Raw genomic sequence first — 14,836 nt, forward strand, 5'->3', positions numbered from 1 at the left:
TTTGCACAGCAAAAGAAACTACCATCAGAGTGAACAGGCAACCTACAGAATGGGAGAAAATTTTTGCATGGGTCTATTCTCTACTAAACATAGATACCATAAAACTTCCTTTTTCCATACTATGGCTTCAGAGGATGATCTGAAATGGGATCTGATCCTAATTCGGAAAGAAACAACCCTGATTGCTGAAATCTCAAAATATCAAAATCTCCAAGTCTAAAACTCCAAAAATTACAATCCCAAAGAGTGAAAATCCAGAAAATATAATTCTGAAAAAAAATTTAAATATATTTATTTACAGTTTAAAAGGAGATTTATTTGAGAAATGTAAAAAGCATAGCAGAACCTTTCATAAGCCACTTTACACAATAAAATATATAATAATAACATACATATTTTTGCAAGCATAAATGCTCAGGTATATACTGACAACAATCACAGGGGTATAATAGTTACTGAGCCAATGAACAGTATACATAAAAAGATAAGTCAAAAAGGGAAATGTATAAATGCATAAAACTATAGTCAGTAATTGTATGCACTCAGCTTTATAAATCGATCATCTGAAATACCGATTTGAGCAACTTAAGTCTTTTGATGAGATCAGTCAAATACTGTGATGAGTCATCATGACATATGTAGTCACGTAAGGAGCTGAGAACTCAAGAAATTTTGTCTTCACAACTGCAGATGTATCTAAAGGATTTTTCTTCATTTTCCGAGGAAGTTTCAGTGTTTCTACATATACGCATATGTTTACACACAAAGTCAATTTTGTGATAATGCATTTTCATGGAGTTAAATTTCTGATGTCCAAGGGAGCAATAGAAAAGTCTGTCCTAGCTTTCAGTAAAAGACTAATTTGGCTTCTGTATTTGTTCCTTCTGGGCCCCTGGATGATTGGATGGTGTACAGCAACATTGAAGGTAGATATTTCCCACCCAGTCCTCTTACACGCACACACCAATCTCCTCTGGAAATACCCTCACAGACACATCCAAAATAATATTTTACCAGGTTTCTAGCTATTCCTTAATCCAAGTCAAGTCGACACCTAAAATTAAGTTCACAAGTTCATCCCTTGTCAACTTAGTAACCATAAGCATCTCCTTAAACTATAATTAATTTCCAAATAAAGACAATAACAAAGTAATAGTTTCATCTAACACGATGCAACCATCCTGCAGACAGGCGAAAATGTGCTAATCTATTCCTCAGAATTTGGCTTTCATAATTTCAACACTTGGGATTTTAATTTTGGGAGACTGTAATTTTGAGGTTTTAGATTTGAGGGATATGAACATTAAGAATTTTTAACTTTTGGGATTTCAGCATTCTGAATTATGGTATTTGGAATTGCATCTTTTGAGATCTGACCCAAATTAATCTGAAATTAAGTGTGCAGTAATCAATGAAAACCAGTAATTTGTTTCAAGGATACCTGTCTGTAAATACTACTATAAATCATTTTCCTTTAATATAAAAATACATAGAACAGAATTGACATTTTCAAAATTATAAAACTGGAGCAACACCTGTTTTTTTTTCTGCTGCTTGGAGCGCTGTGTTTTTTGTTTTTTGTTGTCTCTTTTGTATATTCGTTTCTATCCTATCTGCAGGTAAGCACAAATTAATCCTCAAATCCTTAGTCAAGTTCTAACTCAGTAGTGGAAACGGCAGCAACTCAGTGTGTAGTGTGCTCCTTGATAACATTGCTGTTTTGTCTCTTCCCTCTAAAGTCTCAGAATCACATATAAGCAGATATCATTTTACTTAGACTAAAATACACTGAATGAATTAAAAGTCATAGTCTCAATTTGGAGACATCTGTATTTAAATTAAATGATTAAATGAAATGTATATAAAACCCGCTCTCACAACATTACTTAGAACTTAAGAAATTATAGATTTTTATGAGAGGCATAAGGTTGCTTTCTTATTTATCAATAGAAAAATAAATATAAAGCTAATATTTAAACCTGATTAGAAGCATGCTGGGTTAGGACAGATGATAGAGACAGAAACGCCTAGTGGTCACTGTTGCTTTCTCACAGATGCCCACTGCAAACTCAGTGTTTCACATATCTCTACCTCCAAACAACTTATTTCAACATGTAAGGCAGTAATTCTATAATTAGGAACATGTTACCTAAAAACCAGATCCAGGTACAGGATTTTAATTTTTTTCTATGTTGAAATAGTAATTTTGGTTTAGCACTTGGCTGATTTCCATAAGTCGGCAGAACTCTGGACTTCTACCCTGGATTTACATACATTGTTGGACTTTTTGACGAATTGGAGTGCTGGCATCCATTTTAATCAGTTGGAGAACAGAGTCATACAAAAAGCATGTGAATTGCTGGGTTGAGCTGGTGCAAAGGCAAGTAGCAACTGTGACATTAGTAAGCTTACCAGAAAGTTGATAAATATTTGAGCCCACATGTCAAAGTACAGGGGAAATAGAGACAGAACACAGTTACCAGAGTTTTGCTGCTGTGTAAATTTAGTAATTTATCCTCATCTGCCAAGTCTCATCCTGCCTAACAGATGCTTTCCCATTAGCCAAGAAAACTCTGGGGATTCCAACTCAGAAGAATGTACTTAAATTCCTACCCACCAATAGTATAGAAACAGAGAGCCAAATCATGAGTGAAATCCCATTCACAATTGCTACAAAGAGAACAAAATACATAAGGATACAACTTACAAGGGACGTGAAGGACCTCTTGAAGGAGAGCTACAAACCACTGGTCAAGGAAATAAGAAGGGACACAAACAAATGGAAAAACACTCCATGCTTATGGATAGGAAGAATCGATATCATTGAAATGGCCATATTGCTCAAAGTAATTTATAGATTCAATGCTATCCCCATCAAGCTACCATTGACTTTCTTCACAGTTAGAAAAAAACTACTTTAAATTTCATATGGAGGCAAAAAAGAGCTCATATAGCCAAGACAATCCTAAGCAAAAAGAACAAAGCTGGAGGCATCACACTATCTGAGTTCAAACTATACTACAAAGCTACAGTAACCAAAACAGCATGGTACTGGTACCAAAACAGATATATAGACCAACGGAACAGAACAGAGACCCCAGAAGTAATGCTACACATCTACAACCATCTGATCTTTGACAAACCTGACAAAACAAGCAATGGGGAAAGGATTCTCTATTTATTAAATGGTGTTGGTAAAACTGGCTAGCCATATGTGGAAAACTGGCTAGCCATATGCAGAAAACTGAAACTGGACCCCTTTTTTACACCTTATACAAAAATTAACTCAAGATGGATTAAAGACTTAAACGTAAGACCTAAAATAATAAAATCCCTAGAAGAAAACCTAGGCAATACAATTCAGGACATAGGCAGGGGAAAAGAATTCATGACTAAAACACCAAAAGCAATGGCAACAAAAAGCCAAAAATTGACAAATGGGATCTAATTAAATTAAAGAGCTTCTGCACAGCAAAACAAACTATCGTCAGAGTGAACAGGCAACCTACAGAATGGGAGAAAATTTTTGCAATCTATCCATCTGACAAAGGGCTAATACTCAGAACCTACAAAGAACTTAAACAAATGTATAAGAAAAAAAAATCAAAAAGCTGGCAAAGGATATGAACAGACACTTCTCCAAAGAAGACATTTATGTGGCCAGAAAACATATGAAAAAAAGCTCATCATCACTGGTCATTAGAGAAACTCAAATCAAAACTACAATGAGATACTATCTCATGCCAGTTAGAATGGCAATCATAAAAAAGTCAGGAAATCACAGATGCTGGAGAGGATGTGTAGAAATTGGAATGCTTTTACACTGTTGGTGGGGGTATAATCAATTCAACCATTGTGGAAGATGGTGTGGCAATTCCTCAAAGATCTAGAACCAGAAATACCATTTGACCCAGCAATCGCATTACTGGATATATATCCAAAGGATTATAAATCATTCTACTATAAAGACACAAGCACATGTATGTTTATTGCAGCTGTATTCACAATAGCAAAGACTTGGAACCAACTCAAATGCCCATCAATGATAGACTGGATAAAGAAAATGTGGCACGTATATGCCATGGAATACTATGCAGCCATAAAATAGGATGAGTTCATGTCCTTTGCAGGAACATGGATGAAGCTGGAAATCATCATTCTCAGTAAACTAACACAGGAACAGAAAACCAATCACCACATGTTCTCACTCATAAGTGGGAGTTGAACAATGAGAACACATGGACACAGGGAGGGGAACATTACACACCAGGGCCTGTCAGAGAGTGGAGGACCAGGAGAGGGACAGCATTAGGAGAAATATATAATGTAGATGACGGGTTGATGGGTGCAGCAAACCACCGCGGCGCGTGTATACCTATGTAACAAACCTGCACTTTCTGCATACATATACCAGAACTTAAAGTATAATGAAAACAAAAAAGAGTTCTGGCAGGTGAGCTCTCAACTGACCCTGGAACCAAGGAGAGTCATACAGTGCCCCTTAAATAGCAATAGTTAACAATTTGTGAACAATACCTTTTAAGCTTCCTTGGCTCTCTCTGAAAGAATTATGATTATCTCTTCCGTGATTTCAGCACACCATATAAAAAATCTTAGAGCAGTTTCACAGTGTAGGATACCTAGGCCTTTATGTGTCTACTTCTTCCACCTGATTTAACTTTCTTGAAATTATAGGTTTTTCACTTTATAAATTGAGAAGGCTTTAAAAATTTAATTTGAATCTAGCATCTTCAATGCCAATAGTTTTCAACTGGAGGGATAGAGTTTTAGAAAATTACCAATGCCTAAGCCTTATTTCAAATTCATTGTTTCTCTTTACTTAATATGCCATGTATTTTATTGATATTTTGTTGACATATTATTTATATTATTTCTCATAATATATTGTTTTCACTGTAAAATGTTTGTTTCACTGTAAAATTGTTTTCACTGTAAAAATATGCTTATTCCCTTTTAAATATCAGATACAACATTCGCTGTCCTTGAACAAAGTTTTTTATGATGATTCTTAGAGATATTTTGTTTAAAACTTCTTTTTTTGTAATATTTTTATAATCTTGTTTTACACATCACAGAAGCAACTAATTTTTTGTCAATTTTATTATTTTCATTATCAACTATAATCAAAAATTGTACATTTAAAATGTATTAGTAATAAATTATTCATGGCCTTTTAAAGATGGACTTTCTAAAGTTAGCTTAATTATCTTAAAACTGTGGGTATTTTTTTTTTTTTACTCTGATGCATTTCTGGAAGTTCTGTAATTAGTAACAGACCAGAGTTTTATGTTTTCAGGGCCCATGAAAAGGACTCTATTAGGTACTTCAAAATTTTAAAATAGCATCTTAAGTTACTTATAGACCATTCTCTGGCCTGAGTTATGATTTCCAGGACTCTTTTTAGTCAAGAGAAGGATAGCTCCACTAGACCACTAACCCACAATTCAGCAGCACAAGAATTAATTTTACAGGGCTAAATCAACTGATAAGGAACAATATATATGTGTTATGCTCTATTGTCTTTATATATAATAGGCTTCTCTCTTCTAAGCTACCAGAAATCCATAATAATCTAGTAAATTCTGTTTGTCAAAAATTGAAGTTAAATAGTTTGAAAGTGTAGTCGATTTTCATTAAATTCTCAGAGTTCAGAAGTTCTCATTGCGTGTCCTTGCTTTTTATGACGTGTTATTTACAGAGGTTCAGTAAGAACCTGCCTTCTTTTGAAGTATGATATAATTTGAAAAATTGATTACATTGTCTTCCACAATAGTTGAACTAATTTACACTCTCACCAATAGTGTAAAAGCGTTCCTTTTTCTCCACAACCTCACCAGCATCTGTTGGTTTTTAATATTTTAATTATAGCAATTCTGACTGGTGTGAGATGGCATCTCATTATGGTTTTGATTTGCATTTCTCTAATGAACAGCGAGGTTGACTTTTTTTCATGTTTGTTGGCTGCATGTATGTCTTCTTTTGAAAAGTATCTATTCATGTCCTTTGCCCACTTTTTAATGGGGTTGTGTTTTTTCTTGTAAGTTTGTTTAAGTTCCTATAGATGTTGGATATTAGATTTTTGCCAGATGGATAGATTGCAAAAAATTTCTCCCATTATGTTATTATCTCTCTGTTTACTCTGTTGGGAGTTTCTTTTGCTGTGCAAAAGCTCTTTAGTTTAATTAGATCCCATTTGTCAATTTTTGGTTTTGTTGCAATTGCTTTTGGTGTCTTTGTCATGAAATCTTTGCCCATGCCTATGCCCTTAATGGTATTGCCTAGGATTCCTTCTAAGATTTTTATAGTTTTGAGTTTTACAGGTAAGTCTTTAATCCATCTTGAGTTAATTTTTATATATGATGTAAGGGGGACTTCCAGTTTCAATTTTCTGCATATGGCTAACCAGTTTTCCCAGCACCATTTATTAAATAAGGAATCCTTTCCCCAATGCTTATTTTTGTCAGATTTGTTGAAGATCAGATGATGGTAGGTGTATGGTCTTATTTCCGAACTCTCTATTCCATTCCATTGGTTTATGTGTCTGTTGTTGTACCAGTATTATGGAAGACAGTGTGGTGATTCCTCAAAGACCTAGAGGCAAAAATATCATTTGACCCAGCAATCCTGTTACTCGGTATATACCTAAAGGAATATAAATTATTCTATTACAAATATACATGCACACATATGTTCATTGCAGTACTATTCATAATAGTAAAAACATGGAATCAACCTGAATGCCCAACAATGATAGACTGGATAAAGAAACTGTGGTACATATACACCATGGAGTACTATGCAGCTATAAAATGAATGAGATCATGTCCTTTTCAGGGACAAGGATGGAGCTAGAGACCATTATCTTTAGCAAATTATCACAGGAACAGAAAACCAAACACTTTATGTTCTCACTTATAAGTGGAGGCTGAATTATGAGAACACATGGACACATGCAGGGGAACAACACCTACTGGGACTTGTTGGAGAGTGGTGGGGTGAGAGGAGGGAAAGAATTACGAAGAATAGCTAATGGATGTTGGGCTTAATACTTAGGTGATGGAATGATCTGTGTAGCAAACCACCGTGGTACACATGTATCTGTATAACAAACCTGTCCACATACTGCAAATATACCGCTGAATTGAAAATTAAAGTTGATTATCCAACAAAGGACTTACCTGGAGTATCACATCCTGGAGAATGCTTAATCAGGTATGACTAGCCTCTTTTAAGGAACTATAGTTGACTTTATGGATCCAATGCTGACAAAGCTCTCCCAAGTAAACTGGCCTCTTATCTGGCCTGTGTAGTCTAGCCCTTAGAAGTGCTAAGAAAGATCACATCCTAGTAGGTCAAGATCCTTGGGGTATTTTGTGGACTTTGAGAAAAGAAAATATTACACTAAATTATAGATGCCTAAAGGAGTAATTTTGATGAAAAGAGTTCTTGAACTAGGATTTCTAGACTAGGTGCAGGATGTAAAAGTAGCTATTAAATGTCCAATTTTAGATTCCTTATTAAAATTTATAAGAAGGAAAATTAGCATTTTCCTTTCCTTACATAGATAATGAGGCCAAGGTTAATGAAAGTATTGTTTTGTGCTCAAGATTAATCTTTCTTTGAGATGATTTTTAAAATAATAACTAGAGACTACAGGAAAAAAGTTGTGTTTTGATGGAAAAGTATGCATTGTTTAGAGCACAACCTTCTGGGTTATCTAATTCCAAATAGATGGGGAATTTGTTCTTTCATTGCCTTTGAGATACTTTACAACTCTGTAAATTTTATTGGTTAACAGAAATCAAAGTAATTCATGTATGGAGACATGCAAATGAATTCTGTCTCATAGAGGTTCAGTGGACTTCCTTCTACTGTGGGAGCATCCATTCCTATACTTATGTGCAAACTCACATCAACATTCCTCCTATGACTATGTCTGTTCTGTGAATTCTCCTTCTAAGTAATTGTAGCATTTGCCACATTCCTTACTTAAAAATAAATTAAATGAGAACACCTTTAATGGATATTTATTTTGTACCTGTGTGAGCACCATGATTTTGCCTTTTTGTAAAAATTAGAGGGTTTACATTCTTGAATGGGAGAGAGAAAACAATATGTACAGTATAATGACTTATGCATTAGTGTTAAAATTATTCATGACACTTTTAGGAAACCTTAAGGAAGACTTTATTCATAGAGACTATGACAATAGCTATGGGGGTGACTACTACAATGTGCTCTTACAATCGGGAAAAGAGATTAGTCTCAACAAATACAGAAGGAAAGGTAGGGATTTATAGCCAAAAACAGAGCAGTGATGGGCAGGAGGAGTTGGTGGGTGGAATATTACTAATAGGAAACATCAGGGGTACGGGTGTACTCTGGCCACACTGCCCTAAGAGCTTGCCACTGCCATCCTTACTCCACTGTCCACCAGGGTGATCACACATCATCAGGGGAATGGTAGAGGATGAGGTACCTGATTCAGTATCTCAGGTGATTAGATATGGAGGGTGAACGGTTCAGGTTAAACTGATTTAGCAAGATTCTTGCTAAATTGAACAATACGGAGATAAACACAGAAACCCTAAAAGTTGAGGCTAGCTAAGAAGAGAGTTCAGAGATGGCTGAGTAGAGCTTGGTCAAGGTGAGAATCTCTGTCATCAACCCTCTTGTTCAAGGAAATGAGAGAGATTCTTCTTTAGTGAGAACAATGTTAGTTCGTTTTCTTATTCAGTCATCTTTTTTTCATCAAGGAAAAGCTGTCTTATCTGTTACAATGTTAGTCCATTTTGTTCATTAGGGACAAGCTGTCTTAACTGTTGAGACTTTGTAGTCAAGGATATTTGCTGGATGGTGCAAGCTCTCAGGCCTTTAATGAAGGGAGTTGTTGTGAAAGTTTTTTAAAAAGATCATAGTTGAAAACCTAGCGTCTGAGTTCAGAGGGCAGCTAGTGGGATTCTATCTGTTGAGCTCAAAGTAACTTTAGATGATGGAGTGAGGATGGCAGTGGCAATATGACTAAAGGTTTTGTTTGCAGTTTGAAGGCCTCTAGTGATAGAGTCAGGTGATTCGGTAAATTTCTGAGTGGTTCACACACTAGCAGGCAAGAAGATATACTTTGAAGTTTATAACAAGTTTTCCAACTTCAGCTTAAAAGGTTTGGTGAAAGGATAGTTTCATTCTCAGTAATGCCAAGTCAGAAGGGTAGAAGAAAAATTGGAAATATTGATTAGAAGAGTTGTAGTCAGATTTTAAAAGAAAGTAAAAGTGGTACTCAATAAGGGTGTACTGTACTTTTCCAGTGAAACAAAATTACTCTTTATATTCAGCTCTCTTTACAATTCTTAATTACCAAAAAAGTCTGGTCTCATTAGCTTTGGCTTAATTATTTATGTAAGTGCAGCAAGAATGGCAATTAACTGCAAAGGCCTTACAGGTTTCCTTTGCTGCAACTTTTCATAAGAATCTCAAATTTGATTTTAAATACTCTTTCAAGGTCAAGCAGCCAAGCCAAGAACTTACCACTAAAGTTCATTTGCAGTACCTAGAGATTTGTGTGAATTTATTCTCTTCTTGAGGTCTCAAAGATATTCTGAGGTTCCTGCACCCATCAGAAAGTGAACTTGTTTACCTGCATTTAAAGCTGGGAACTATGTAAGCCAGGTGTCAGGCTGTTTTTTTCCCAGAAGGCTTTATTAAGCTTTGGCTTCATAAAGTCAACCTTGCTTCCTTAAATTTGATTCTAAGCGTATCATTCTCAAACATAATATTATGACCAAAACTTCGGTAATAAAATCAGTGTTTTCAATTGTGTCCTGTTACAGATTCTTTTTGAACTTATCTGATAACTATTTTATACAGATATAAGAATATTCAATAAACGTTTCAAAATTCTGAAGGAATCAGGTAAGGAGAAAAGAAGAATGTTTCATATTTGTTTACAGCATATAATCTACTAAATTTCTGTAACTTACATATTGCTTGAGAGAAAAGGGAAAGGGACTTCTTTTATTCAGAAAATAAGACATTGAAGAATCAACAGTGTTTCAAAACAAAACCCATAATTATTCTTTATGAATTCATTCAATCCCATGTAATATATTTTGTTTTGCTTGGTTTTATGTTAGCAGTTTCATGAACCCATTCAATTATAAAGAGTTAATTTGACAAGATATTTGGTTGTTTCTGTGACACCCAACAAAAATAATAACTGGAATTACTACTGATAGCATTATATTAGGGCATATCATAAATAGAAAAATAATTCACAAATTTCTATTTACGTGATTTCAGAAATAGTAACATTTTGACAATACAAATATAACCTAGGAAAGATTAATTATCTTTTTTATTTGAAAATGTTTCCATGAAATTTGGCAAGTAAAATATAACCAAATTATTTTTTACTTTCTCTTTCCATGGTCGAAAGACACAAATCTTTTGAGCAGTTTTTCAGAGGCCCCCTCTGGAAAGTCCCTCAAGATCAATTCAAGAACAGGGAAGATCTTCATTTTAGGAGATCTTGACTCTTGTGGACCAAGGCAACATCTTCAAAAATTTAAAAAACAAAAAAACAAGCTCCCTTTGTAAAATGAGAGAAGGCTGTCCTTCGATTCGCTCCCCTGAAATACATTCAATTATTTTCTTAACAATCTCTGTAAATAGTTTCTATCGATCAGCATCAAACTACTCTAGGCATAAATTCGCAGCAACATATTCTGATAAGACACGCGCTGAACCCTTTGGGCTTCTCTCAGTAGACTTTACCGCCGAAAACCCTCCGGCTACCACCGACAAACACTCTTTACGATTTCTTATTAACCGCAGCAGAACACAATAAGTCCACTGCAAACGTTGTCCATCGTTTTTTGTTCTCGCCATGCTACTTCAAGAAGTGAATTAGACAGCGACATTTACAAATACCAGCTTACATAAAATAATACAAATCACTCTACCATTAAATGTTAGCTCAAGACTTACTACACATACAACATTCCTGTTTACCAACGACCAAGCCTTCTACTGTTCAAAAATATCCCATCACCGTGAGCTTCCTAGTTCCATTTTCTTATCCCAGGCAGCGTGCACCTGGTCAATACTTCTAGAGAATGAACTCTACGTGCTTAGCGTTTTTTTCCCCTAAACAACATCATATCTTTCATACTTCATACTTTTTCTTCTTGAAAACACACTGGACTTGCCTTAAATGTTTTTTAAATGAGTTTTTTTTTTATTATTTTTAGTAGTTTTGTCCACATACATTGATTATAACATTTAACCATCAGTTTCTTTCTTTACAGAGAAAACTATAATAAGAAATAGACAAATATGAATTGGCATAAGCCCAGATTTGGTAATAGGATTGCAAATTTATTAATACATAATTTCACAATTTCTAGAGGCATATACTTACTCATAGAACAATTTTTCAATGTGGCAAAAACATGTTTATTAACGAATTCAAACATATGTAACTTCTATGGCACCATTTTGAGAGCAGGGTGGCACCAGCACCATAAGCCCCTGAGGGGCCTGAGAATCGGCCCATCTAGGGCCATCGCTGATACCACCACCACTGGCACCTGTGCACAATGCCATGATGCAACAGCATGGGTCCTGGGGTGAAGGGAGTGAATAGACTTGGTGGTACATACAGTCAGCAAATATTCATGAAGGGAATTTCAATTGACTGAGAAATTCCCATTAGGAAAAGAAGAATCAAATGGAAGTAATAAAACATTCTCACACACCGTCATGAAAAAAATCCAGCCCACAAATCAGGAAATAAATTTTAATCAAAATAAGGATCTAAGAAGAACATATACCCCAAAAGTTGAGGAATAATCCCCACTCAAGACAGAGCCAGGAAGAAAGACTTCCAGCCTACCAGTTACCTGTCAAACAGAGAAGCCTGCACCTGGGCCTCTAACTCAGTTTCTGCTTACCTGGGATTGTAGCACAGCTTCTTGAGTACACACAAAATCTTAAGAATAAAATCTGTCCTTACGATTGTTCAATGGGCTGTCAAAAGTGTGTACATACGGTCCTGAGTGAAAAGTCTGGGGGTCCAATGATTAATGTGATCCTGAGTCATGGCACCTCAGTCACTTTTGATGGTTAAAGAACAGTAAGAAAAACTTTATTAACAGAGAGAGTAACACGATATGTATAGAGGTTTTTTGTAGAGGAGAGAGATTGGGCTCAACTCTAAATAAACAGTGAAAAGCAAGAATTTATGGATAACGAGTAAGATTGGGGCATAGGTTACTAAGTGGAAAATTATTAAAAGGAAACATCAAGAGTAGGGAAGACTCTGGCTCACCTGACATTCTTAGTGTTTTGTGTTGCTGTAAAGGAAAATATCTCAGTCTGTGTACTTTATAGCAAAATGGGTTTATTTGGCTCACAGTTCTGCAGACTGTACAAGAAGCATGACACCAATATCTGGTTCTGGTGAGATCCTCAGAAAGTCTCTACTCATTGGTGGAAGGGTAAAGGGAGAATGTATCACATGGCAAGAGGAAGGAAGCAAGATAAAATGAAAGAGGAAGAAGTACCCAAGCTCTTTTGTTAACAGCCAGATCTCACAGGAACGTAGAGTGAGAACTCATTCAGTCCTGCAAGAATGGTACCATGCCCTTCACGAGGGATTCACCCACATGACACAAACAACTCCACACTAGGGCCCATCTCCAACACTGGGGATTAAATTTTAACATGAGATTTGCAGGGGACAAATGTCCAAAGCATATAGTTGACCTAACAGGATTCTTGCTAACAGCAAGCCAGAATTGTCATACATCAAGTGGGGAATGGTAGAATATGAGGAAATCAATTAAACATCTAGAGTAATCAGATATGGAAGGGAAGGGGCTTTGGTTAAACTGACCTAGCATGACTCTTGCTAAAACTGAACAATACAGAGATGAATATGAAAATCAAGGCCAAGTTGAGAAGTAGAGGAGTGAGTCTTTGTAATTATGTAGAATTCCCATTGAAATGTCAAAGACAGGAATCTGTCACCTTAGAAGATGACATTTGATGCTCAGGAAGGAAATATTACAGTAAATAAAATGAGTAAATAAAGCCAATGTTTATTTTATTTTTATAAATTTTTCTTGTATGCATGTTAGTTTGTTTGAATAGTTTCATGTGCAAGAGTGTTAGTTATTGCCTATCTCAATTTCAGTTCCTGAGAACAAGCACATATCTCAAAAATGTCAAAAGTATGTGTTGAAAATAAGTACTTTAAATAAAGAGGTAGTCTTTGGTCACCTCTGATCACTGTCCAGTTGTCATGCAAGTGTATACCATTAATTTTCAAATTAACATATAGAATAGTCTTTTAATCATTATGAAAATGACAAGAAGACATTGTGTTCATAGGAGTGGTATGGGAAGCTGCGAAAAGAGTGAAATCTGGGAATATATTTTATTTACATCAGAGCCCCAAGCCTAAATACTGAACCAACAGATTTTCAAGTTTGATTCTTTAATCCTAATAAACAGATTGAGAAACTATATTGTAACATGATTAACATAATATGTTTTCTTATTGATCTAGTCTGCTTGTTTTCTTGACATTGAGTTAAGCATCATGTGGTTAAGCATCCCCTTCAGCTTTGCTTCTGGCACAGTTTTTCTAAGACAAGATTTCTTATCTGCTGGCTCTTCACACAGTTTACAATGGGGTTCATCAGTGGAGGCACAAGCAGAAAAACATCAACTATGAGGACCCTAGTGATTGGGAAACTATGTTTGGCAAACCGGTAGATGACAGCTAGGGAGATAATGGGCTCATAGAAGATGAGCACAGCACAGATGTGGGAAACACATGTATTGAGGACCTTGAGCCTTTCCTTTTGTGATGCTATGCTCAACACTGCTTTCAGTATCAACATGTAGGACGTGAAAATAAATGTCAAGTCTATGATGCCTGTGAGAGCCACAAATAAGCCATAGATGATGTTGACCTTGTTGTCAGAGCAGACCAGTTTCATGACATCTTGATGGAGGCAGTAGGATTGGGACAGGAGGTTCTTCTTACAGTATTTTAGACGTTTCAGAGTGAAAGGAAATGGGAGGATCAACAAAACATTTTGAGAGAAAAGCAAGCCCAATTTGAATGACTCTGGCACTGGTGAGGATGGAAGGGTATCTCAGGGGGTTGCAGATGGCAATAAAGCGATCAAAGGACATTATAAGAAGTATAGATGACTCCGTAGCTGAGAATCTATGGATGAGAAACTCTTGAGCAATACAGGCATCAGGGGAAATTCCTGGAGCATTGAACAGGAAAATCCTTAACATGGTAGGGAGAGAGGAGAGGGATAGCCCTAGGTCAGAGAGAGCCAACATGGAGAGAAAATAGTACATGGGCTCATGCAAAGAAGGCTCTGTTTTTATGAAAAATAGAATGGTACAATTCCCCAGGATAGCAACAGTGTACATGAGATATATGGGGAGAGACATCCAAATGTTGGCATGTTCCATACCTGGGATCCCAACCAAGTAGAAAACAGAGATTTCCATTTCAGAGGTATTGAGAATGGACATCCCAGTATTTGAGGGCAAAGATGAGAAGCTCATAAGAGGTCTTCTGTAGAGGTATAAGTAGATTGGCTCAAATGCCTGGCTCTATCCTATTGAACTCATTGAGGTCTTATGACACCAGGTATACAGACAATTTTTAGACACAAACCTAAAGGGAGAAATAGATAGGTAGACTCAACTAAAAACAAAAAACTGAGGGAAAAATGATGCAAATTGATATCGAAATCTAATCTTAAAATAGATACAGATTATAATAGAT

The 14,836-nt window shown here is 35.8% G+C and overlaps 1 protein-coding gene across 1 annotated transcript; it reads right to left on the minus strand.

Annotated features, from left to right (window-relative positions):
- Window positions 1-13,640: 13,640 nt before the first annotated feature.
- On the minus strand, window positions 13,641-14,580 carry LOC108533792 (olfactory receptor 51A4-like). Its single transcript, XM_017878708.1, is given in 2 exon segments — window positions 13,641-14,121; window positions 14,123-14,580. Coding segments are annotated over 2 exon segments (939 nt in total).
- Between the last annotated feature and the right edge of the window lie 256 nt (window positions 14,581-14,836).

Source organism: Rhinopithecus bieti, unplaced genomic scaffold (assembly GCF_001698545.2).
Source record: "Rhinopithecus bieti isolate Rb0 unplaced genomic scaffold, ASM169854v2 scaffold_11971, whole genome shotgun sequence".
NCBI lineage: Eukaryota > Metazoa > Chordata > Mammalia > Primates > Cercopithecidae > Rhinopithecus > Rhinopithecus bieti.